Source organism: Phascolarctos cinereus, unplaced genomic scaffold (genome assembly GCF_003287225.1).
Source record: "Phascolarctos cinereus isolate Bilbo 61053 unplaced genomic scaffold, phaCin_HiC Scaffold_2;HRSCAF=192, whole genome shotgun sequence".
Classification (NCBI taxonomy): Eukaryota; Metazoa; Chordata; class Mammalia; order Diprotodontia; family Phascolarctidae; genus Phascolarctos; species Phascolarctos cinereus.
The window spans coordinates 277,434,530-277,460,948 of record NW_027555625.1 but is presented as its reverse complement, the minus strand read 5'-3'; the positions used below and the strand labels follow the sequence as shown (position 1 = coordinate 277,460,948).

General features: G+C 39.5%; 1 protein-coding gene across 3 annotated transcripts in view; it reads left to right on the top strand.

Annotated features, from left to right (window-relative positions):
• Positions 1-26,419, top strand: part of FTO (FTO alpha-ketoglutarate dependent dioxygenase) — a 418,955-nt gene that overhangs the window by 237,694 nt on the left and 154,842 nt on the right. Inside the window, exon 8 of one of the 3 annotated variants that reach the window (XM_020985190.2) lies at positions 3,193-3,317. In XM_020985190.2, the coding sequence (XP_020840849.1) occupies positions 3,193-3,317 (125 nt within the window). Of the gene's footprint in view, positions 1-3,192; positions 3,318-26,419 lie in introns of those variants that run through there. The other 2 variants (XM_020985192.2, XM_078150063.1) reach the window with 2 other exon arrangements.

Genomic DNA, 26,419 nt, shown 5'->3' with positions numbered 1-26,419 from the left:
TGTTATTGGTTCCAACCTGCTCCTTGTGGATTGTGGCTTGAGGCTTGTCAATATTTCCATGCTCCCTTAGGTTTTGAACTCAGTCAGAAGGAGTTACTATGGCATGAAACTTAACCTACAAATTACTTCTCTCAGCAATGCTGTACACTTTTCCCAAGTTTTGAGACCAGGCTATGTTTTAGGCTCTGGAAGGAGTGAGGATATGTTGATATTTTCGGATTTATGATTCTCTTGAGACAGCCCTATCATCCATGCTTCTGCTCATGGGTAAATGGCCTATTAATCTTTCCTAGGTGAAGTCAAGTTTGGAGAAGATGACACTCTAAGAAGAGGAAAATATCACCATTAACTGCCTTAGGAAAACATGCCGCCTTGGCAGTTCAGTGTCCTTTCGTGTCTTTAGTGCATTGGGTCCCTTTCACCTAAAATTTAAAAAAATGAAGATGCAGTCTTCACCTTGAATATTGAATTTTAGTGTCTATAGAGTCATTCCCAACCCATTCTTCTTTTGTTGTTGTTGCTATTTTCTCATTGCAACCGTAGTTACTTTCTTCATCCCAAGAACTGTCCCCCTGTCTGTCATATTTATTTTATACATTGAGTTGGGTGTGACTTTCAATATATGCTAGGCATGGGCTTGAAAAGTTGCATCTAAATGAAATTTTTGGAACTTGAATAATCATTTGACTAGGCTAAGGAAGGTGAGCATTTAAAAGAACCCTGGAGCTAATTCATTTATAAAGGAAAGACCCTTTTTGTGGATTGAATAATCCCTTACCCTCTGTTAGTTTTGGGAATTGTTGTAGTTTTTATTCTTTAATATAGCAAGGTTTCTTAAAGTCAAGTACATATGACTATCTCTTTTCCTCTGGAGTGCTTCTTTTTCATATCCCTTCTTAAATCTGTCCTTTTTTTTTTTTTTGAGTGTGTCCAGGATTCTACTGAAACAAAGCAACTATAGGTGACTTCTAAATAATGTGAAGAATAAAGTTTTCTAGATATTGGGAATAGGAGCCTTATTATCTATTTTCTTCTAAGTTTTTAGGGTCCTGTCTGTCATAATTTGTAGGTTCTTAATGCAGCCATGCCAATTAGGATGGAACAACAGGGCCTAAAATCTGAAAACTATCAGGCTATGGGCAGCTAAGACATATAATAAAAATTATAAATATAGTAGGAGCACAACTTATTTTGTCAAACATGTCATTCTTGTGCAGGAAAGTATAGGAAGAAAGTATATTAATTTGGGGACCTGGTAAGTTGGGAAAAAATCTTTTGGGAAATATCTATGACTTTTGTAATACCCAGATGAAAATGTTAGGAAGTAAAATTTCCTAACAACATAGGTCAATATAAAACTTTTTTTCAAAAGCTAGAATACATTTGCAAAAGGAATTTTAGTTATTAAAGGAATGACAATGATTTTTTAAATTATCTAATTTTTTTTAAATAGAAATATATTTATGTTCTTAATTACATTAATCACATCTGATGTGTGTATTTGAATCTGTTTCAGCGTTTTTTATTTTGGGGTAAAAAGTATATGTACTTTGAAATGTGGAAGAAGGGCTAAATAACCCTTTGTTATCCCTTACAGCTCTCATGTTAGGTATACATGAGTTAAGTTATACATAGCCAAGGAAACAGGCTTTTGTTTGTTTGAATACTCTTTGAAACTGGGCCTCTTTGGAATTAGACATGCTTTAGATACTTGTTGGTGTCAGCCTTTGAGCAGTGGGATTGCCTGAAGAGGCTATGCAATTTGGTTCTGCAGTGAGGCCTAAAAGTCCTGCTGCCAACCAGTTAAAGTGTGTCCAACAGAGACCTGATGGAAGCCCCCTTTTCCTTGGGAGATGAGAGTATGAAGAGATTATGCAGATTGTAAAGAGATTATATAAAATCAGTGGAAGGGCAAATTATGCTGGGATTTTCATTGTGAAAATAGTTTTGTGGACATAAATTGGGTGAGGAAATTAGAGTACTTAAGATACCAATGTGGAGGCTTTACCTTTCTTTTCTTTAACAGTTTTTGTGTTAAGAATATTGCCAAAAGACACAGTTTAAATGTAGAACAACTTTCAGACAGCTTTAAATTCTCGTCTTCCATTTATGTGAAGTTAGATGAACATGTTTAAAAAAGTATGTGCTTGAAACGACTGGGCACTGCTCAAATTTAAAGCTATACTTGTACAGTTTTCATATTAATATTTTTGTATATTTTGTAGAGATCTTAACATACATATAAACCAAAAGGGTTTGCAGTTTTGTTGGGATCAAGTGAAAGTGATAATTAGATGGGTATTGAATTTTCTCACTTGAAGTCTACACATGGTAAAGTGTGTTTAGGCTTTGACTGTTTAAAGAGGCTTTCACCTCTGACTTCCTACAACTAGGCAAAGGTTGTAAATATGAGTATGTATATGCTCAACTCTGAGCATAATTTCCTTCTGTTGCCATGATCATAGAATAAACAATTCCCTACAAAATTCTTAGTCCCTTATAGCTGAACTTTTATCTGTGTTTAAAAATGCCTTAAACTTTTTTGAAATATGGGTATAATTGTATGTGCAGTGGATTTTCAAATCTGGAAAATGTCAGTTTGGATATCATATAATTCTTGCGTTCTGTGCACTTATTTATTTCTTAGCAAGATCTCGGTTTTGTTTTGTTTTGTTTTTTCCCACCAACCAAGAAGAATGAGAGAGGGAAGAAAAAAATCATTGGCATGGCTGGGAATAGAAATTAATGATTCAAAGAAGAGAGACAGTGCAGAAAGCCACAGCTGGTAGCAGGAAGTAGAGAGAGGGAAAGTCAAAGACTTCTTTTTTAAAAAGGCAAAACAAACAACTCACAGAGAAGTGTACGTGAAAATCATTTCTAATAATAGCTTATGCTCAGCAGCTCAAAGGGAAAAAAATAGGCACATGTGTTGAGAAAATGAAAGGGAGAATGCACAATGTGTTACTTAAGGCAATGGAACTTTATAGGTTACCTTATGTGCCATGTACATTGATTAAATACCAAATATATGGTGCCCATTTTTGACCATCATTTACTGTATTGATTTGTTAGCAGTGGAACTGTAATAAAAAAAGCCATTGATTTACTGTCCTTATTTGCTTATGGGCTTTTTTATTAATTTTATGTTTTTCTTCCTCTTTTTCTTTCTTTTTTTTTTATCATTTTTCTTAGACAAATGCAGTGCTTTGTGAAATCAGAAAAGAGGGATGGCCCATGGAACAAAAGAATGAAATCATAACAGATTTACTTCCCTTGCTCACCACACGACGGGAGCTGCGAATGGAATGGTATATGAGGTTAGACCTGTAATTAAATGGTTCTTTTTGATTACTGAAGTCCACAAGCAGTACGAGCTGAGGACCTTCTTGTTGCTAGTTCAGTTCTTCTCATTGGAGGGCCTATGGAAAAATATAATTACACTTAAGATGCTTTCTGGAGAAGCTTACTTTATTTTGGTATCTTTATTGTTTATTGTGGTTTGTGTCACCAGAGTGAGTGTGTGTGTGTGTGTGTGTGTGTGTGTGTGTGTGTGTGTGTGTGAAAGAGAGAAAGAGAGAGAGATTGAGATTTAGCTCTTGACTTAATATTTAGCACAGATGTTTCCATTCTAAGCATAATGTACCTAATGCTGAAAAGCCAGTTTTACCAACACGTTGAAAACTAATATAGATAGAAGCTTGGGAAGTGCTTAAAGTGAATGCCCTTACAACGCTTGATGAAGGATGAATTGCTTGAACATTTTTCACCTAATGTGTTTTACCATCTCATTTGTGGGGTATTAAATAAGTGCGAGTTACCATCAGGTCACCTCAGTTTCTTTGCATATAAACTTGATCGTACATCAGTGAGTTCTGAATTTTGTTGAGGCTTCCACACAAGTTTCTACACGGTCCGTTTTCCTAACATTTCTGATGCTATATTTTAACAGTCTACTCAGTGTATAATTTTAGAAATGAAAACACATACCTATTCCCCAAAATATTCAATTTATAATGTAGACTTTTTGTTGCAAAGAACTTTGAAGTTGATACATATCTCTATATAGCAGAGTAAGAAAGCAGAGTTTAAGACTGTGCTATATTTTGTAGTGACAGTCTTGCTAATTACAGAAAGCTATTTCTAGTAATGAGGTATATCTCTTCAGAAACACAATGTTTTCAGAATATAGTTCTGCAATTGATAATTTACTACAATTTGTAGTTCAATTAGTATCAATTATAAAAAAAGTAAGAGGCTCATCTAAATCACAGAGATACAGCATAGTTTCATCAAAAACAGATTATGTCAAACCAACCATAATTCCTTTTTTGACTGGGTTACTAGACTGTATTGGTAGATTGGGGGACTTTGGTAGCCATAATTTATCTAGATTTTAGTGAAGAATTTAATAAATTCTTTCATGCTGTTCTGGTGGACAAAATCAAGAGTTGGGAACTAGATAATAGCACAGTCAGGGAGATTTGGAACTAGCTGAATGACTGGACCCAAAGAGTCATTGTTAGTTCAGTGGCAGCTACTTGGGAGGACACCTGTGGAATGTCCTTAGGGTTTGTACTTAATCTTATTCTGTTTAATGTTTTTACCAAAGATTTAGATAAAAAGAATCGATGGTATGCTTATCAGATTTTCAGGGGACACACACACATAAAAAAGCTAGGATGGCTAGCTAGCATGTCAGATGACAGTGTGAAGATCCAAAAGATCTCAGTAATCTTGAACCATGTCAGTGAGGTTAAATTTAACAGGAAAATAAATATAAAGTCTTACATTTGCTTCAATAAATCATATTCATCATATCGAGGAGATAGAGTTAGGTAGGAGTGCTTGAAAAAAAATCTGAGTTTTCTGGATTATATACAGAATACAAGTGAATAGTGTGTTTGGCAGCTATGGTCTTTGGCTGCATTCAAAGGCCACGTGGCCATTCTGAAGGAAGATGCCAGTCATTGATAAGCTGGAGAGTTTTCAGAACATGGCAATCAGGATAACAAAAAGCATGAAGGTCATACCATATAAGGATTTTGGATGAAGGGACGAGGAATGTTTAGCCTGAAGAAGAAAAGGTTTAAGGGGGCAGTGTGATAACATTCTCCAAGTGTTCAGAAGGCTGGCTGACATGGGGGAAAAGGGATTGTACTTGTACTACTTGGCTCAAGAAGGTACAACTAGGAGCAGTCCCTGAATGTTGCATCAGATATGAGCTTGTTTATAGAGAAACTTCTTTGGTAAAAAATTGAAATGGGCTGCCTTGTGAAGGCCCTATGTTCCTGCTTGTTCACTCTGGGTTTTCAAGCAGAGCCAAGATAGGTATCAATCAGTGTGTTAATTAGCACCCAATATGTGCCAAGCACTTTGTTATATACTGGGAAGACCAGGAGAAAAATGCAACCATGCCCGCCCTAAAGGAACTTACATTATATCAGGGAACTGGTGGGGGGCAGGGAGGAGAGGGAGACTACAAATATAAACATATAAACCAAATATATATTAAAAAAATCAACATAACTTTGGCAGGGTGAGGAGGAGACACACTAGTAGCTACAAGTACTTGTGAGCTATGCCAAGGAGTGGGTTCTTCTCTAGGGTTCCTTCCCATAGAATATAAGTTCCTTGAGGGGATGGGGACGGTTTTGTTTTTGATTTGGTGTTCCCAATGCCTGTCATGGTGCCTGTTATATCCTAGGTGCTTAGTAAATACTTGATACTTCAGCTCTCAGATTCAATGCTTCCTGGGGTCAAGCTAGGCAAGATAGACTTTTCCAAAGAAAGCGACACTCAGGAGAGCCAAGTGTCAATGGTATATGAGTACCAATCATTTTTTATTTCAGAGAGATGGGTGAATCCATTCAACTTGAGTTGCAATAATTAAAAATTTTCTAATTTGTTTTTTTCTCATAAACTTGAAGAATTTAAATTGTTTTATTTCTTAATTGGTCTGTTTCTAATGCTATTTTTAAAAATGAAATGTCAGTTTGGGGAGATCTAGGGGTTTTTTTGTTTGACCCTTCCAGTTCTGGACTTTCCCTTCTACTCTGTCCCCCAGTCAGCTTCATTTTAAAAAAAGATGGGCAAGAAGGAGGGAAAAGAGTGAAGAAAAAAAGCCACCTCCATCACCTTCTCCTTTCTATCTCAGGAGAAAACAAAAAAGTCAGCCTTACGCAGAGATAGCATAAATGTTGAGAATGGATGTCTTTTGGAGGGTGCATTTGGTTTGTTAACAATAATTTCCTAATACACCGAATCACTAGGCTGCATGACAAAAATAGCTTGTTTAGAAGGAGTCTGGTTACAGTGTTTCTGGCTTTTAGTTACTACTAACAATTTAATCAGGAGTTGGAGCCAGTGCTGAAGTGATGTAGTCTAGTCTCTGAAACAAAAATGTTAAAAGTACTTTGTGGCGTGAGGGGGTAAGGGGTGGGTGTGGGGAGGAGAAGGGGAAGAGAAAGCTTAGCAAAAGACACTGTGCAGGCCTCTGTAAAACTAAGCACCTGAAAGAATATTTCAAGAGGGCAATGTCTTGAGAGCTCACAAAGTATCCTTAGGGTATTAAATAACTATAATCCTTCCCCCACCCTCCTCACCCCCATCATTTGATGTTTCCCATCCCAGTGACCTATCTAAGAGTCTCATCCATATGAACCACATAAACAGACTGTTACCATACACCTCCTCCCTTTTTCCCATCAAAGCTTCAGCTGGATGTCTGGAATGAGGCATTGACTATGGTAGCCATCAAGCATGTGGTGGTGAAAGTTATAAAACATCCACCACACTGCTTGCTGAGCTGCCTGGGTTTTAGAGATCAGCCTATTGTGTACTTTGGAATTACATGAGAAAAATGTGCTTGGACAGGAAATAATTAGCACTTGTCAAAGGCCAAGCAATAGGTTACAGTATTTTACTTTCAGCAGGCTATCAGGGGATCAGCTAGATTAGATAATAGAATTTTTTTTTCCTCTGGAAGTTAAATACAGATGACTCTAATTACCTTATATTGCACATTAGAGAACTCATTATGAAGAGTACAACTTTGAGAAATATAGATCAACCAAGTCACAGCAGCTGGCAGAAACTTTACTGTAGGCCTACTGTAATATAACAATTTTGAGTCTTTGCCAGGCCCCTATGCAATCCTGAGACTGGACAGGGTGGGACTGGGGAACAGTGTATCGTCTTTTTGTTTTGTTTTTCAAGGTAGAACTTATGATATACCCATCAAATGTTGGCCTGTCTTCCAGGCTAGGAGCTTGTTGGACCATTGTTTTGGACTGTCCAAAAAGTTTTGAACAGGAAGCGCATGTGTCTTGTGGATTTAGCTTTTAAGGAAGGTGACTGCTTTGCATGACTATAGGCACCGATTGTCACTGTGGCTTCACTGATCCCAAAGATGCATTTGAGTGCAAGAGTTACTATCCTTAAGGCTAATGACCCCACAAACAACTCTCTTCAAATAGGCTTATCAGGGATGTTTATTCACTTTTGCAGGATTGAAGGATCCAAAGTACATCAGGAAAAAACTGAATGTGAGGGAAGTGTTAACAGAAGTGGTCCAGAGTTTCTGAAGATTTAGGTTTGTTTATACTGTCTACTAGTGTCTGACCGACAAGTTGTGATAGCTTTTAAAGAGCTAGGCAAGCCCTCTGATCTGACCCCTTCTTGACCTCTGCTTCCCAAAGGTCAGTCTGCAGCTAATAAACTATGAGGTTCTTAAGGTCTACTGTAGGAAGAAGCAGAAAAGGAACAGCTGGGAGACTTGTGTGGACTGGGCATCCCAGGGTCGTCTCCTTTAGGGTCATTCTCTGATAATGAAAATGATTACCAAATTATATGGAAGTTTAACTGCAACAGTGAGTGAGAGGAGGGTGGAGCCCAGCGTATTAGGTTTGATAAATGAACTGTGAAGTGGCCCATCTGGCGCTCGACAGCTTTTTTTTCTCGCTTTCCCTACCAAGGGGAAACATTTTAAAATAACAGCAGTACATATAGAATCAATGACCCATACGAGGAGCTGGGATAGATTAAGATTTAATGGTGACAGTGAAAGAATTATCATTTGAAAAGGATGACGAAGAAGAGGTACAGTTCAGTGTCTGTGTCTGATCTGCTCTTACCAAAAATTCAGCACTTTTGTTTATGTTAAACAAGCCTAGGCATCTTCCCAAGGCTGCCTTTCATTAGCATATTGAGTACTTAAGGTATGTTTCAAATGTATGTTATGTAAAGGCCAAAAATGATTGTATTCTACCACCCCCCAAGTTGCTGAAAACCTTATGATCACTCTATAATTAAGGGGGGGGGGAGATTCATTACAAAAAAGAAACTTTCGAGTAATAAAATCCAAATGGTAAAGTATTGGAAGATGAGTGGATAAAAGGAATGGACTTTTGTGTCATTTGCCTTGGATTTGCAAAGAAATATTTTAGTCATGCCGTATAATCAGTGCCACAAGTGAGTGGAACATAGGTCACAGTGATTTACTGCTATGGTTTGTTTCTAGTAGGTTATCTCTTGAATTATTCAGGGAACATTTCATTATTTTCCGTAAAGGAATACTTAAGATCACCAAGCAAAGTTTTTCTGTAAAGAGAGCTACCATTTTTCCATGACCATGAAGTACAAATTCATTCATTTTTTAAGCATTTATGGAGAACCTTCAATATGCAAAGCATCCTATAAAGTGCTCAGCACATTACAGGCATTGTGCAGTAACTGAGCAATCAGTATAAGGATGAAACAGGGAAAAGGTATTCAGGAAATTCCCCATAAGATGCCATAGAGGAAAAATCTATTCTTTCAGCTGAAAATTGAGAGATATGCTAAGTCTTTGGGGAAAATAATAGAGCTGTAATTGAAGATCAAGAGTCCTTAGAGCTTGTTGTACTGTTAGGGAGTCAAGTGACTTTTGACAGTGTTTTATTGCTTGCTTTCTAATACAACTTTCACACAGACAGCGGTTGAAAAAAAATTCAAGTTTCATAATACTTAAGGAAATACTTTGCTCTCACAATTCATCTTGTTTTTCGTCTTTAGTTTTGATGTAGTTAGTAAAGGAATGTGAATTTCTAATGATCAGAAGGGCTAGGTATAGGATAATCCAGGGAAAGAGGCATTTTAGGAATAAACTTTGTTTTTCTACCTTTCAAGATTATGCCTATTGCAAAACTGCCTGAGGATACAAGTACCAAAGATAAAAGCATTTGTTAAAGACCACAGGAAGCATGAAACCACAAAAAACAGTGCAATCAATTTTAAAAGGCAGTATTTTTAAATGGCAGACCTCAATAGACCATCCTTTTCTCAGTGTTGACTTGTCCACTATGGGACGAAGAGTATCAGGATATTTGCCTTAATGAGAGAATAAGACTCCAAATGAAGCTGTCATAGTACCCTCCTAGTATGTAGCACACAGTCCTAGAACCCATCTTGAATGATGGAGCAGTGGGAAGACCTGCTGCTTGGGGCACCCTTGCCATTCCAGAACCCATATGGGGAGTGATAGAGTGGCTGGAAAACTGGCCATCACTGGTCATAGCCTCCTCTTTTGCCTTCCATCTTCGCCTGGGCTCTTTGATTGCTACCTAGTTTGGGTGAGATGGGATTCAACCTTCTAATACCTTCTAATGTGATGGAGGAGCACCATGCCTTGCTATTTATTCTGCCTCTGCCTCCTAAGGTACTCCAGGGCTATAATCTGCCCTACTTCCATGTCTTACAGTCCCCTGCCCTGTGATCTGACCCACTGATGTAACCTAGTGAATCTTGAGCCTTGTCATCTACCCTACTTCTGGACCCTTAGGACTTCCGGGCTTTTCCATTTACCCTGCACCTGAGCCTTCTTATATATGTTGTCTCCCCCAATTAGAAAGTAAGCTCCTTGAGAGCAGAAACTCGATTTTTCTATTTGTTTCCCAAGCACTTAGCACAGTGCTTTGGTATATACTCAATACTTTAATAAATGCTTATTCATTCATTAATTCATTCATTCATAGTTGTGCCCAAGTATCCACTGTCTGAGGTCACCCTGGCCCTGTATATAGTTGCTTATTGCTAGACTTTGTTTGCTTTTGGTGGCCCTCTGGTTCTTTGCTTCTGCCATTCCCACATATTTCTCTTCTCTAAAGCCCTCCAAAGAAGACACATCAAGTACTAATAGGTTCAGGGAAGATCAAAAATAATAAGACTACACTTTGATTCGACATTGGCCATTATTAATATGCCCCTCCATTGTTTGTGTGTGTACATGTGTATTTATCATTATCTTTTAACCTGAGATCAACCTTGCTGTGAAATCCTATATACCCTAGGTCCTACCTAGAATCCTCTAGTACAGTTAGGATAAACAACTGAGTATGCTTCCTTGGGCTTAAGAATTCTCTGCACACATACTTAAAACAATTTTTAAAATGTGTATGATTGTGGCAGTTTCTTATAGAAATCTGTCACAGACCCATTGTCTATGTTTAAAGGAGGCTTTATATATACCCCTGACTTCATCCTAAAATAAAGCATATTGGGGCAGCTAGGTGGTACAGTGGATAGAGCACTGGCCCTGGAGTCGGGAGGATCTGAATTCAAATCTGGCTTCAGACATATAACACTTAGTAGCTGTGTGACTCAGGGCAAGTCACTTAACTCCAATTGCCTCACCAAAAATAAATAAAAATCAAATAAATAGGTAGATAGATAGATAGATAGATGAATGAATGAATAAATAAATAAAGTGAAGCAGATTTTATACTTGTGATCCCATATGTATCTTTCTATATTAGGTTTAAACAGGTGTAATACTCCAAAGTTAGAACTTGTTTTGTACCCAAGTAAAAAAAAGGCTTTTCTTCTTCCCCCTCTTATCTTTCCTTTTGAAGCTGTGCTCAATTTGTATCTTTGTCAAACCTCCAAAACCTAGAACTCAGGTGTTATGAGTATTATTATCGTTTTTCACATATTCAGTTGGGTTAGTGATTTAAAATGACCGAAAAATAACTAATTACAGAATTTGTATAAATCTCTTGACCTTGATAATTCATGATTAATAGTTAACATTTGGATAGAGAGTTTTTAGGTTTCCAAAGCACAGTGATCAAGACTTCAAGGTCTACCACTCCTACCCAACCCTTCCTCTTCCTCCTCTTCTTCATGGAATGGCCAGTTAATTAGGGGATGGAGGCTACCTCTGCCCACCTTCATGCCCTTTCATTTTAGAACCTTTCCATTGCCAGTGCTGACTGAATGTATACCAGATATTTCAGCTCATGTTTTTCAGAGCTAGTCGTTTCTCTAGGTGAGATGTTAGATGGCTCATAGTGTGTTCTGAATTCCATGGAACACTGTTTTCCATATAAACCAACAGCTTTTCTTAGAATTGATGGCAGTGGGCCCTATAAACTCTGATGTGGTTCACAGAATCTCATATTTAAAAGGTACCTCGGAGACTATCTAGTCTAGCTAATACCTGAACAAGAAGTTTCTCTACAGGATAATTGACAAATGCTCATCCAGCAATTTCTTGAAGACTTCTTGTGAGGAAGAAACTACTACCTTTGGAGGCAGCCTGTTCCACTTTTGAATAGCTCTGTCAAGAAGTTTTTTTCTTAACTTAAATTAAAATTAACCCCTAGAGAAGAGAGGTGGTTTTGTATGTGTCTTTGTATTCCCTGCCTAACATGGTACCTGGTACACAGGAATGGGGCATTGACCTGTGATTTCATTGATGTAAGGAACCTCTGGATAAGGCAACTCAGCTACCAATGCAGGTCACTACTTTTTCTGCAATTTAAAGCCTTAAAGAGCTACTTAGAACTGAGAGGTTAAATAATTGGCCCAGGGTTACAGAGCTAACGTGTGGCAAAGGCAGGACCTAAAACAAAGTCTTCCTGACTCCAAGGCAAACACTATATCCACTACCCTACACTGTCTCTCTCCATGCCACTTTACACACAGTAGGCATTTAAGTCAAACCAACAAGCATTTATTGAGAGAGAGACAGACAGACAGAGACAGAAAGAGAGAGACAGAGACAGAAAGAGAGGAGGGAGACAGAGATGGGGGGGAGAGAGCAAGAGAGAGCGAGATTGGAAACAAGGAGGACACTCAACTAGGTTGGAAGCTTAGATGACTAGCAGGATGATGGTACTCTCAAAAGAAACAGGGAAGTTAAGAAAAAGGAGGTTTTGGGGGGAAAGTTGATGAGTTCCATTTTGGACATGTTGAGTTTAAGATGTCTACAGGATATCCAGTTAAAGATGTCTAATAGGCAGTTGGAGATGTTAGAATAGCAGTTAAGTGAGAGATTAAGATTAGATAATAGATCTGACAGTCATCTGCCTAGAGATGGTAATTGAATATATGGGAGATGTTGAGGTTACCAAGTAAAATAGTATAGAACGAGAAAAGAACAGAACAGAGCTTTGGGGAATACTTGTGGTTAACCTGGATGAAGATCCAGCAAAAGAGGCTGAGGAGTAGTCAGACAGGTTGGAAAAGAGTCAGGAGAGAGAAATTTCATGAAAACTTCTAGAGTACCAAAGAGAAGAGGATGATTAGTAGTGTCAAAGGCTACAGAGAAGTCCAGAAGGATGAGCACTGAGAAAAGCCATTAGGTTTAGTTGAAAGAGATAAATGGTCACTTTAGAGACAGCACTTTCAGTTGAATGATAAAGTTGGAAACAAGAGCAGAATTAAGAAGAGAATGAGAAGAAAGGAAAAGAAGGCACTGAACATAGGTGTCTGTGTTCAGATGGCCTTTTCAAGGATTTTAGCCATGGATGGATCAAGTGAGGCATGAGTGTGTTTATAGGCAATAGGGAAGCATCCTGCAGATAGGGAGATATTGAAGGTGAGTGAGAAAGTGGGGCTGATAGAGGGGACAGTCTGATGGAGAGAACAGTATACAATGGGATCACTTGTTACCTTGGCAAGGAGAAGGGCTACTGCATGTGAGACAGGGATAAAGGAGGAGATAATGACCAAAGGTCTGAGTAATATAAGCTGAAGAGGATGAGGAGATAAAAGGGAGCTCTCAGTGCATATTGTTTCCAATGTAATAAGAGGCAAGATTCTCAGCTAAGAAGGCTGGGGGAGAGAAAGCCATGGGAGGTTTAAGAAGGGATGAAAAGATTTGGGAAAGTTTCTCTTGTGAATGTGATAATTGATTAGGGAGATGTAAAAAGGGTTGCCTTGCTCTAGTGAGGACCCAGTTGAGATAAATAAGATGTATAACTTGAGATACATAAATGATATATATAAATTGGTAGTTGACCCAATCAGCATAATTTCATGACTTTCTCTAGTTTTATTAAGCAGCACATGGTAGAAATAAAGGCAGCAAATGGTGGGAATAATCCAAAGCTGAGGCTTGACAGTGCAAGTTTGGTGATAGGATAAGGGGGCAAAGGATTCCAAAGAAGAAGACAGTGTAGAGTTCACCAAGGGATCAAAATGGGAAAGAGAGGAGAATGCAGCAAGGGTAATGGCCTGGGAAAGAACCTAGGGGTAGAAGGATTGGAGGTTATGGTGATGACGAAGAACAGGTTCAAGAGTTTCAAGGGAGGTGGAATGATAGCACATTGTGATGAGAGAAAGGAATTTCAGAGTTCGTGAGTGTAGAAGTAGTCTAATTGTGGGTGATGGCAAGATCATGGATATGACCATCTTTGTGTGTAGCTGACGTAGGGTAGAGGAGTAGGACATGGGCAGTGATTAAGTGGAGGAACTTGGAGGTTAGTAACTTGGAGAGTTACCCATATCCATATGTCCATATCCATATGTATGTTGAACTTCCCTAGTATGAGGTCAGGAATTGGAGAGGAAAGAGATCCTGTAAGTTCAGTGCTGGACTCATTGAGGAAAGAAGGAGAGTCTCCTGGAGGTCAGTAGATAATAGCTATCAGAATTTTGATTGGCTCATAGATAGGAATTGAGTGAACCCCAAACAAGGAGAGGTTGCTGAGTGGTGGTGGTAGAGAGATTGTTTGAAAATGGCAATTTGAAGCAAAGAAAATTCCAACTTCCCCATCACAAGTGAATATGGGTATAAGTGAAAGTGATAGAGAGTGTGGCTAGGTAAGCTTTGTCATCAGGAGGAAGCCAGATCTCAATGGGTGCAATAAGATGGAAGCAATGAGAAAGGAAGAGGTTTAAGATGAAAACAAGTTTGTTACCTGTGGAACAGGCATTCAAGAGAGCAGAGTGAAAGTGTTGTAATTTAAAGGAGGAGTTCAGATGGTAGGTTGGGTTAAGGGGGATGGGAATAAGAGACAGCACAGTGAAGGATGGAGAAAAGGGTTCAAAGAATAACAGCTAGGGGTTCAGAATCACTTGGATGGAAGAGGGTATGATATAGTCATTGTTGTTCAGTCATTTCAGTGATGTCCAACTCTTCATGACCCCATTTGTGGTTTCCTTGGCAAAGATTCTCCGTGGTTTGCCATTTCCTTCTCCAGTTCATTTTTACAGATGAGGAAACTGAGGCAAACAGGGTTGAGTGACTTGCCCGGGCTCACACACTACTAAGTGTCTGAGGCCAGATTTGAAAGCAGGTCTTCCTGACTCCAGGCCTAGCACTCTATCCACTGCCCCACTTAGCTGCCCAAATGACTCAGTAGGCAACCAGTGTGGAAATTTAATATTTAATATAGAATAGACATTTAATAAATGATAATTGAATTTCTTGTTGAAACCTAAATGTGCCTCGTTGAGTCTTCCATTACTCGCTCCTAGTTCTTCCTTCTGGGGCCAAATAGAACAAGTCTAATCCTCTGTTGTCATGTCTCACCACAAGTCTCCTTTAGCATAGGGCTTATTTTATTCTTTGTGTCTGTCACACGATAGGCACTTAATAAGTGCTCGTGATTGATTAAGTGATTATTCAGGGTGAGGATCTCCAGTTCTTTCAACCAGTCCTCACATAACATGATTTGATCTCACTTTACCATCCTGGTCACCTGGATGTGGTTCCCAAAACTCAACAGGGTACTCCAGATGTGGTCTGTACTAGAAGACAGTGGGACTGTGCCTTGGAAGTGGACACCAGGCACTTAACATTCATTCCATACCTAGGCCAACATGAATGAATTTAAGTTTAAGAAAATTTTAGCTCTCAGATCTCTTACTCATTTTGCCAAGTAAAATTGCTGATTAGATGCCATGGATAATGTGGGCAGAGACAATAGAGGACCCCTCACCACCCCCCAGAAATACAGCATACATGCTTGCAAGGCTAAATTAAACCTTTAATGAATAGTCTGACTCCTGAGAAATCTCCATGAAAAGAGCCTCTATAACTTTTTAAAGTCATTCATTCCAAGGGCTGTAACCCATATGTTATTATGAAGTGATACAGCTCTTTGGTGAGGAAAATTAACTATATGTCTTTGACTTAGGGTAGCACCCGTCTCCTAGGAATATAGCAGTGAAGCTCAAATTCATTACTGAACTTTCCTGGAGAAAAGTTACAAAATAAAGCCAGTTTTAATCACTAAAATCATCTCTCACATAATCTTTGCAATCCTTTGTAAACTTTAAAAAACTGTATTTGATATTATCGAGTCATCTAGTCAGTCAGTCAGTCACTTATAAATCACTTGCTATATGCCAGGCACTTTGCTAAACCCTGAGGATACAAAGAAAGGCAAAAAAGAGTCTTTGCCCTCAAGAGGCTTACATTCTAACAGGGAGTACAGCATGCAAACAATTAGGTTTATATCCAATGTATGACTCATATCTGAAAGCTCCATTAACAGTGAGGAGACCTACAGAAGAGTCCACTCTTAGCTGTGTCTTGAAGGAAAGCAGGGAAATTAAGATGTCAGGTTGAGGGAGCAGAGCATTTCATGTGTGAGGTACAGCCAGTGCAAAGGCACAGGAACCGGGAGATGGTGTGTAATTACAATACAGTGTGGTTGTGTTGTAGACTACATGGTGATGGTGTGTAATTACAATACAGTGTGGTTGTGTTGTAGACTACATGGTGAAAGGGAGTAAGGTGTCAGAAGGCTGGGAAGGGAGAAAGGGGTAAGGTTATAAAGAATTTTAAATGTTATACAGAGGAGTTTATATTTGATCCTAGAGATAATAGAGAAACACAGGAGCTCCTTGAGTAGAGGGAAGGCAGAGAAACAATGGTCAATCGTCATCCCTACACTTTAGAAAAATCTCAGCTAAGTGGAGGATAGCTTGTAATAGAGAGAAACTTGAGGCAGAGAGAGCATTTTTAAAAAATATTGCAGTAATCCGGGGGAGGTGTTAAGGGCCTGAACTATGGTTGTTGTTGTATGAGGGGAGTGGAGGGAACCTATGCAAGAGATATTATAAAGATAAAAATTATAGGATTTGATAGTAGATTGAATATGAAGGATAAATAAGAGTGAGGCATCTAGGATGACATGGAGGTGATGGTTCTCTGTGACTGGGAATATGGTGGTACCCTCAACAGCGATAAGAAAGTTTAGAATCTGGGAAGATTTGGGGAGAAAGATTCTTGTTATAACTTCAGTTGGGCCTCACTACTGCTTGGGAATCCTTATTCTTGACCCTTATCAGTTCCCTGTAACATCCTTTCAAGCCTTTTCTTCACCTCTCCCTCTCGAACTCCACCCTTCTGACCCACCAGTCCCCTTACTAAAGAGCATGTGACCTATTCCTCTTCAGTGAGAAGTCTGAGGCCATCCTACATAAACTTGCTTCTCTCTTGCACAAACCTCAACATTTTCACTCCCCTCCCCCACTTCTGGCAGCCTCTCCAACTCAACACATCTAAAACTGAGCCATTTATTTTTCCTCATATATTTTCCCTTTTCTCTGGCTTCAATATGCTTGCTGTTTTATTTGACCCTCTTCTTTCCTTCACCTCTCATTCTAATCAGTAACCAAGTGCTGTTCATTCCATCTCACTAGCATGCCCCACGTCAGTCTCTTCTCCCTGTCTTCCCACTGGTACCAGTCTAGTATAGGCCCTCATTACCGCCTTACTCGGTGATTGAAATAACTGCCTAATAAGTCTTCTTGCCTTCATCCTCTCCCCCTTCCAACCTCTCCTTTATACTTCAGCCAGAATATTTCTTATTTGTAGCTTTGGCCATGTTAGTCCTCTGCTCCAAAGTCTTTAGAACTCCCTTTTCTGGCCTTCCAGGAAAGCCGAAACTCTTTTGTCTGGCATTTAGGGCCCTCTAAAATTTGGCACACAATCTATCTTTCTATTTATTTTTCCATCCATTTACCATTTACCCTGTGCTCCAACAAAACTGTATCACTGTCTGTCCCGTATATCTTATGCCTTACCACCTTCATGCTTTTGCTTCTGTTGCTTATCATTCTTGAATTTTCTCACTCCTCATTCCCACCTGTTGAATCCTTTGATGTTCTTGAAAATTCATCCCTAAATGCTGGTTCCTTCTTATGGTCTTACCCATATCACTCACTTATCCCTGAAACTGGTAATGTCTTTTTCCTAGGGTGGAACTTAGCATGTTGTTTTGTAAGTCTCTACTGCTAATATTCTCAATTACAGTTAATATAATAGTATCAGTTATAGTTATTAGTTTTTGTCTTCTTTTGTCTGCCAAGTTTAAGCTCCATGAGATCAGGGACTATGTCTTTGAGCAAAACTTTTTTCACCTCCTAGGACAGGTGCTTAATAAATTGTTCTTTCTTCATTATGGGGAAAAAAAGCCAGTGACATGTGCCCCAGCATTGTGCCAGAAACTTTGGTACTAAAGGAGTCAGTCACCTCTGTAAACATCCATAGGTCTGGACGCTGATGACAGGAGTCTTAACCCTGATTTAGCTACCCTTGACTGGGTCCCCACCAGGAGAAGCACTGGGGCACACAATGTGAGAGAGAGGAAAGCAAAAAGTTTAAATCTAGAAAAAAAGCAAGCGACTGAAAGGACTATTACCCTAAAAAATGGAGGAGACAAAAGTGTTCTCTACCAACAGGAAACTAAGACTGAGAGGGTCCTGGTGTTATTCTGCACTTCTCACCCCCACCCCTCCACCCCAGCCTGGGTTGACTCACCCTGGCTGAGTTAGAGGCCATTCTGAGGACCTAGCTCTGATGACTTCAGTGCAGTGATTGCTTGGTGGTGGTGGTTTATTTCAGTCATGTCTGACTTTGTGACGCCATTTGGGGTTTTCTTGGCAGAGATACTGGAGTGATTTGCCATGTCCTTCTCTAGCTTATTTTACAGATGAGGAAACTGAGGCAAATAGGTTAAGTAACTTGCCCAGGGTGACACAGCTAATAAGTGTCTGAGGCCAGATTAGCTGTCCTGATCGTTTGGTGGTTTGTCTTAAATTTGTTTCCTCTTTCAGGGGACTGTGGAATCCTGGTAAGTAGAATCAGTAGACTCATATGATAAGGGTCACGTTAAAAGTGTCTGTAGAGCCAGTGTATTGACCTAATGGGAATCCCTGCCATCCTTTCTGCTAGAAAGTAAGTTCCAGCCAGAGGCAGAGGAGCAAGTGGAGCCTGGGCCAGGGACCTTCATCCTCAGCACTGCAGTGGCCAGATTTAGAAACTGACAGTGGAGGCAGAGGGGATTATTCGTATTATCCTTGGACCAGAAATAGTGCTTTGTGTTCACCTCTCAAGTATTCCTCATATATTGTTTTAATATTCCAGTTGTTTGTGTGTGTTTCATTTCTCCTTTGGACCTCACAGTCCAGCTGTGAGTTAAATACAGTCAATTAAGCTCTCATTGTATATTATCTGATCTTTGTATCTCCCCTTATTATATGTACAGCCCTTCAGCATAGTGATGTGCTCATAATAGGTACTTAATAAATGTTTATTATGTTGAATTGTACTAGCCAAAGGAATAAGGAGCAAGGAGAGGCGACCTGCTGAGTACTAGACTCGTGGCTTTTTTTTTTTTAATGCATCCATCCAGTCTGTGGTTTCTGCTGCCCTTAGCAGAATGTCCTTTGTGTCTCTGAACCGGATAACTCCATAAAACCTGATAACTCCATAAAACCTTCTCATAAAAGAGTAAGAATTGAAACATTGTATAAATATAGAGGTGAGGATTAAATGAGTCTAGAGATAGGATTACCTTTTCTTTCCAAGATATGATGACTTATCTTAAGGAGGCAAGTGTTGTTAATGTTATTACCATTGTTACTGTCATTATTTAAACAGCTTTATGAGGGACAAAACCCAATTGACCTTTGAGCATCTTATTTATAAAATCAACACAGCAGGCCTCTGTTGAGCCTGACTCCTGGTTTAGCAAGCAGCAGGCTTTGTGGCTGCAGTTAACTGCTGCTTTGCCTCTTCCTCCAGGGGATCCATGGCATTATTCTCACCCCACATTATCTGCATGCTGATTCTCAGCTCAGTCCCTATTGCAAGAAGAGCACCAAGTTTGCATCTAAAGTCAGTTTTAAATTTGTGGCCACTGTATCCCCAGAGAGGTGTTCTGGAAGCAAGGCCTAGAGGAGATGGAACAAGAAGCCTGTGCTGGGGAAAATGTGTCCTCAGGAAAGAAGTCTGCTGGCCTGAATGGGGCCATTTGTTACATACAGACAGCTCGCTGTGAGTGCTGCTGGTGGATACATAAGGCTCCCTACTCTAGCCGGGGGCTGATTGTCCAGGGATGGGGAACCTGAATCCAAACTTCGCAGAATGAATCCCCTTAATAAAAGGATTTATTCTGTAAAGCTTGGACTCAGTCAAAAGGCCGCACCCAAGGACCTAGAAGGCCACATGTGGCCTCAAGGCCCCAGGTCTCCCCACCCCTGGGACTCTGGCTCCAAGTAGAAATAGGGAGTGGAAAATCAGGGAAGAGAGTCTAGATGTGACACCAAAATAGAAGTGTTATTTTTTTCTATTGTGATCATTAACGCAATATATAGTCAGACAGATAAGGATTAAGCTTCTTCCTTTCTGTAAGTATCAGGGTTACTAATTTCTAAGGGACCAGATTTTCATACTTCATATTTAGTTCTGACTTGGAAATTTTTGTGCATATTTGTTTAGAGTGAAATCTCGCCCTATCAGATTATGCATATCGTGCCAGCTTCTCCTGTAAGTAGATAGTCATCATAGGAGAGCTGAGCAAGCAGGTGGTGGTAGGTGCTGCCGCTGATAAACATCCTACCCTTTAGCCTCCTCTTCTACGGTCTCGGGGCTAACTTGGGCCTGGGGCAGTGATATGTCATAGGATACTTTTATCACTTGGGCCCTTGAAGGAAAACTCTTGTTGATAGATAGCAGGGCCCAGCCCCTTTATTTTGCTCTCCACAGTACACTTATAGTGCCTGCACATTTTATAAGCATATTTACTGTCTTAAGCAAGGCTGGTTTAGAATGAAGAGATAGATAGTGACTGGATATGTCTTTCCTCTAAAGAGAAATTTCCTCCATCTTTGTTACCTTTTCCACTTGTCAGAAAGAAATATAGGAAACAGTTGAGAATTTGAAGGCAGTGTGGTATGGTGGAAAAATCTGAACCAGAGAAGTTGCAGACTCTCTTCTGGTCTTTAAAACTAACTTGCTATGTAAGGTACAGTTCACTGCAAAAGCGTTTGTTAAGCCCCTTCTTATATGCTAAGTATTGGGCTGGATGTTGGCATAAGAAGACAGAAAGAAAACAGCCCTAGTCCTCAAGGAGCTTTCATTCTATTGGTTGGACAAATTTCTTAATCTCTCTATATTTCCTTTTGCTTTTCAGACAATTGGAGGTAATATCTACCCTGTCTCTTTCATAAAGTTGTTGAGAGGGTTCAGTAAGATAGTATCTGTAAAAGCACTTTGAAAATTATAAAACACCGCACAAATGCAAGATGATGTTTTTTCAAATTCTCTTAAACATCCCGATTTTCAGTGTAAAGAATATATAACTTTAATTTGACAAGAAAGACAAAGTGTGGTTTATGAGGAAGGATTAATATGTTTATAGTCATGACTGATTATCAGAAATGTTGTAGTTGCTGCAAATGGGTCATGTTGAAGTGGATAGGGAAAAGACAACAGTGAATAAAAGTAGCTGAAATGTCTGTGGTACTTTAATGTTTCCAAAGTACATCATTAACTCATATGATCTTCACAACTGCCTTATGAAGTAAATATTATCTCCATTTTATATGGATGAGGAAATTGAGAACCTGGGTGGCTTGCATACTTAGTTAATGTCGGAGTGAGATTTGAACCCAGATCTTATTGACTTCCAGGACTGTGTTGTACAAAAAGCAGAATGTTTTGGATACCACATGAAAAAAGAGCATGGATTTCCTGATTGTAAAGTTAACTGACTCTCTTCAGCAGCTGTTAAACTTGGTGATGTTTTCTAGTTTTATTAACAACTATCTTCATTAAGTGATAGATAACATTGACCTTTATTTCTCAGAAAAGAATAGTTCCATAAGGTTTCCTGTATGTCAGCCTCAAGACTTTTTGGTATACAGCCCAGAAGCTTCTGTGCTTCACATAATGATCCAGGGTTTCTATCTGTAAATAAAACCACAGGTACCTTAGCCTGTTACAGATTACTCAGTTATATAGTCAGATCTCTCTATAAAGAGGTGGTTCCAATTTAGGCTCATTAAATCTCTCCCCAGAAAACTTCTAAAGAAAGTACATTATCTTCATGATCATGGTGTGTGTTATGTAAGGTACTGTCTGATAGAAAGAGAGGAACTACGGACTTAGCTGAGAATACCAAAATTTAGCTTCCAAGACTTTATAAAATCCTCTAAATGGAATGGTTTTTGGCTGGACTGGTCAAGGTTAATTTGAGTGGGTGCCTTAAGGTGAAGAGGTAGCAATTTATCTACTCCATAATGGGCTAATCACTAACTGTACAGTATGTTTATCTCTAGGAAACAATTTACCGCACATGAAGAGTAGTAATTTTATTCTGTCTCAAGGGTGTCCCAAATGTATTTTCCAGGTTATAGATAAAAGTCTAACTCTGACTGTCAGTTAAGGAAGTGATAGAGGAAAGGGCCATGAACGACCCTACTTGCCTGTAGGTGACACTGTTGCATCATTTATTAGGATGTTTTCCAATATCTTGTCCCAGGACAGAAAAACTCCTTTTTTTTGCCCCCATAACAAACTTTACATGGATTATTTGATAGATTTAAACATGTAGAAGAGTAAACCCTGCTCATGCATTGATTAGCCATCTGAGTGTGTACCCCAAATAGTTTCATGTCCATTTCACAGGCTGTAGTAGTAGGTGCCACTTTTGATTAACCGGCTTGTTACTTCAGCTGAGCTTTCTATGAAGCAGGATGCTAAACTAAGCTAGTCACTTCTTAGTGTGATAAACCTCTAGGAAGTCACGCTACTGCAATACCTTTGTGTTATGTTATGCTGCTCTTAAGTTGAAATACTGTGGCACCTTAAATGACTATTACTCGGGTCATCAAAGACAATTCTAGGGAGGAGCTCACCTTCTTCCCTCCCTCCCTCCCTCTTTCTTTCTCTGTAAATGTTTGCTGAGAAGATGAAATGACTTCTGCAAGACAGGCTTAAGCAGTTCTCTCTATTTCTGTGATATCTTAGGATCCAGGCTGCGAGATGCTCAGCTGCCACTTCTGGTTAGATGTGTCTTTCTCCTGGAGACCAATCATATTCTCTGCATCAGCCCAGGAACACCACGGTCCTATCAGCAAAACTCACCGCCTCTTTGCCCCAGCCCTTTTCCCTTCCCTAACCAAATGCGAACCCTGAAAGGGGAATGTCATTAACGCTCAGAAAGCATAGGTTTTGCTAAGGCAATACGCCCAGTAATGATATTGTTAGCTCGCTTAATTTCCAGTTTCCCCATCAATTATGCCATGTGTTTCATCCAGTTGGTGCTACCCTCCCAGTGTTAATTATAACCTACAAGACTGTTACAGTTAATTTTATGGCAAGCATATTGTCTCTTCAAGGCTCCAGAGCAGCTCATAAATTATCTTGAAGGTAAAATGTAACTTGGGGAACTAGTTATGAAAATTCCATCCATCTCGCTTAAGAGCCGCAGCTGCTACTGTCAGCTGCCTCGCTTGCTGCATTGTGAAGGAATGATGGTGGGTCAGGTTTAAGAGGGTAGGCCCAGGCTGTCACCGAGCAGAAAGGCTGTCCTGGCCCTGTCAGACAAGTACCTTCTGCCAATCCCTCGTGGTTTCACTTTGCAGGCAGTAAAAGGCAGGCAGCGCAGGTGGATGGTCCCCAAGCTGTCTCTATTCATTACTTTACAGAAACTTGTTGTAGGTAGGCAGGTACAGAGACCTTTTCTCTTCACTGTTGTCATGATGTTAGGCATCATCTGCAAAGTGTGAGAGAGATAACTCTATAAATAACTCTGGGTTTGGTTGAGGCAGAGAGGAGGGCAGGGGGTGGAAGTTGTTAGTGGCAGTGCAAACCAGCAGTCACTTCCTGGGCTCTAATGTGGTGAATGCTCTCTTAACAGAGAGGTTGGCTTGGATGAGCACAGCTAGGCCTTTTTTTTTTTTTTAAGGGAAGGGGAGGGGAGTGTTAATCTTCAGAGGTGAGATTTCACTGTGAAAGGACATGCAAATTTTCCTGTTAAATAAATTAGTAAGTTATCTTATTGGAGTAATAAACACACTCCTGCTTCTATGTCCTCTCCAGTACAAGCTTTATGTTTTAGCCCAAGGGGCCTCAGCATTATTGTTTTTAATGACTGTACACAAGGTCTTTCATTTAGCCTGTTTGTATAGTTACAGTAAATGTTCTTATTAGTGTTGGGTCTTCATTTGAAATTCTGCGTGTTATGCTAGATTTAAGAGATTTGAAGAGGCCTCTGAGAATTGGTGGCTGTGTTAAAGTGCAGCATCTTTCAGCAGCTTCAGAAACAAGCTGTGGCAGAAGAAGTCAGAGAAGGGTGTGTTGAGAAAGCAAACCTGCATGTATAAATGTGGGTGAGTGTAGGTGTTGCATACACAAACAGTGGTTTGGGACTGTCTTGTTTGTTAGGCTCAAAACAGATGTGATTCGCATCGCCAAGTACAAGAAAAAGTTTGCAGAACTGGCATGTTTCCTCTCTTTAACGCTGAGCATATTTGTTGTGTTTGTAAGTGTACCTAAGACCATCTCACCTGGCCTTATGACTAAGCTCCATGAAATAAAAAGGATCAGGCCTGATTACTGTCAAGCTAAAAACGGCCTGTGGAATGCTGAGGGTCCCCTGAGTGGAGCTGGTCTTTCTATAGAGAATACCGTTGTGGTCTTCCACACCTAAGTGCCCCCTAGTTTTAGAGGGAACAGCACTGTGAGATTTGTCATTTTCCATAGGGGTCCTGACTCCTTGTAACAAAAACCCTTATAAAACTCATGGATAGAGTTGATGATCCTTAAGCTAGACAACCACCTTCCTTAACTCTCAACACTGTCTTGTTCTCTGGGTTCTGGTTAGAAGTTGCATCTGTGGTCATTTCTTATCTTCTATCTTAATGTCCCTTTCCCTCTGTAGGGCCTCATGTTTGAAGCATGATGAATGAGATTTCAAACATGTATGAAAGGCAGATCTTCAGTGATTTCTCACAGTCACCAAAACATGTTAAGTTCTTTGGGCTGCATAGGCTGTGAAATGATATATACTAGTACATAACAAAGGAGCACCAATCCTGAATTTTCCGAAATGAAAGGTCAAGCACGTTTATAAAAATTGGCCACCATTTCTGTTATTATTCTTTTAGCTGTCAGAACTTTCCTTTGCCAGAATACCCAACAGGCAATCCTATATTGTCTTTGTATTGTGGAAAAGAATAATCTTGCCATGTTTCTGTGGCATGAGTGAAACAAGCCAAAAGTCTCCATGTGGTCAGAATGTTCTTTTATACTTGTCATGCCAGACTGACAGCAGCTCCAAGGTGCAGTCTGGGAAGTTGTTAAATTCATGTGGCTTTGATCTTTTGGAGGAGGGGAAAATGTAAAAACTACATTTTCTTCCTTATAAAAAACATGTAAGTTTATAACTTGGCTGCTGCTAAAGTCAGCTGCCACACGTGCACAGTGAAATTTCACTGTAAACATTTCACAAGGATTGTGAGAATGGAGCCAGGTTGCCATCACTGTCTGACTCTACCAAAGGAACCATTCCATTGAAATAGGGAAACACCCTGCAAAGAAACATAAATTTCTGTGGTAGAGTCAACCCAAGGTCAGAAGAGCCACTTGAAGGAATGCCTATATCAAAGCTTATAAACTCTGCATTTATGGATTTACAGTTTGCACAATAAACTCCCAATGAGACCTTATTTTGGATAAATCAGTTTGTGAAAGAAGTTTGAATAAATAGTTTGTGAAAGGTCAGGGTATATTCAAATCTTTAGTCACCCAGCCTTGGCAGCCTTTCTGATAAATAATGCCTTTGCCAAAATATGTCATTTGTAAGGAAAAGGAGAATTAAGTGGTACTGTGCTACTGAGTTGCCATAAATGGCAAAAATCCTGGAGACAGAAAGAAAGGACTGACCATTTTTTGAGGAAAATTACGGGGCTGCTGGTTTACTTATTGACATATAGCAATCATAGCAAAGAACTGAATTTCACCCTGACTTGGGATTTCTAGGCTTTCAAAACTTTAAGGACATGATTTTGTATTTTACACAAAGTATGCAGAGGATGTATTCACATTTGCATAGGAGTAAAAAAAAGAAAGAATTCTCATGTTTTATAAGAAGCTCAATATTCTCGCAGATGGTTCTGTTCAGGTGCGATTTTAATTATGAGGTAAACAACAGCCCCACACAGTAGGAAGTCGTCTTAATAAATGGAGTGGAGCTTTTGTCTTCAAACATCAAAAGGCCTTGTCATTGAGAAATTAAAATATTTTGTTTTATTGGGGGAGAGTCTCAAAATGACCAACATACTTGGAAAAAGCAAAATGATTGGCACCAGAGATCAAATGTGTTTGCTTGGGAACAAGTTTATATTTCTCCGCCCTTGTCAGTGAGAGCTTTGACTTTTCCAATCATAAGTGCTGGACTTCTGTATTAAGGGAAAAAAAGAAAAAAGGACAGTTTAAAAAATCCTGAATGGAAACATTTACTTTATTTTTTCCCCCTTAAAGTCTTAATCATGCAAGGCTACTTTGCTTAGGAATGAAGACCTAAGACTGAACAACAGCAATTTAAGCACTGCTCTCATAATTCTAACTTTTAGCATGCATTAATAATGCACAAACAGAACAGTCTCCTTATTAAATATTAGGAATGCATTATAATAATGTTTTACTGTCTTTCCCGTGGTGGGGAATTAGGAAGACCTCATGTTAGGACCTCGGTGTCCTGACACAGTTAATTGTCCATGGAAAATGGTTTTCAGTGATTGCTGTTCTGTCTGATGCAGTTTCCCCATTGAAAACATATTCAGTGTTGGCAGATTCAGGTGCCTTGCACCCCTACACTCTCCTACAGAAGCAAACAGCTGTGTTTTCTTTGCTCTA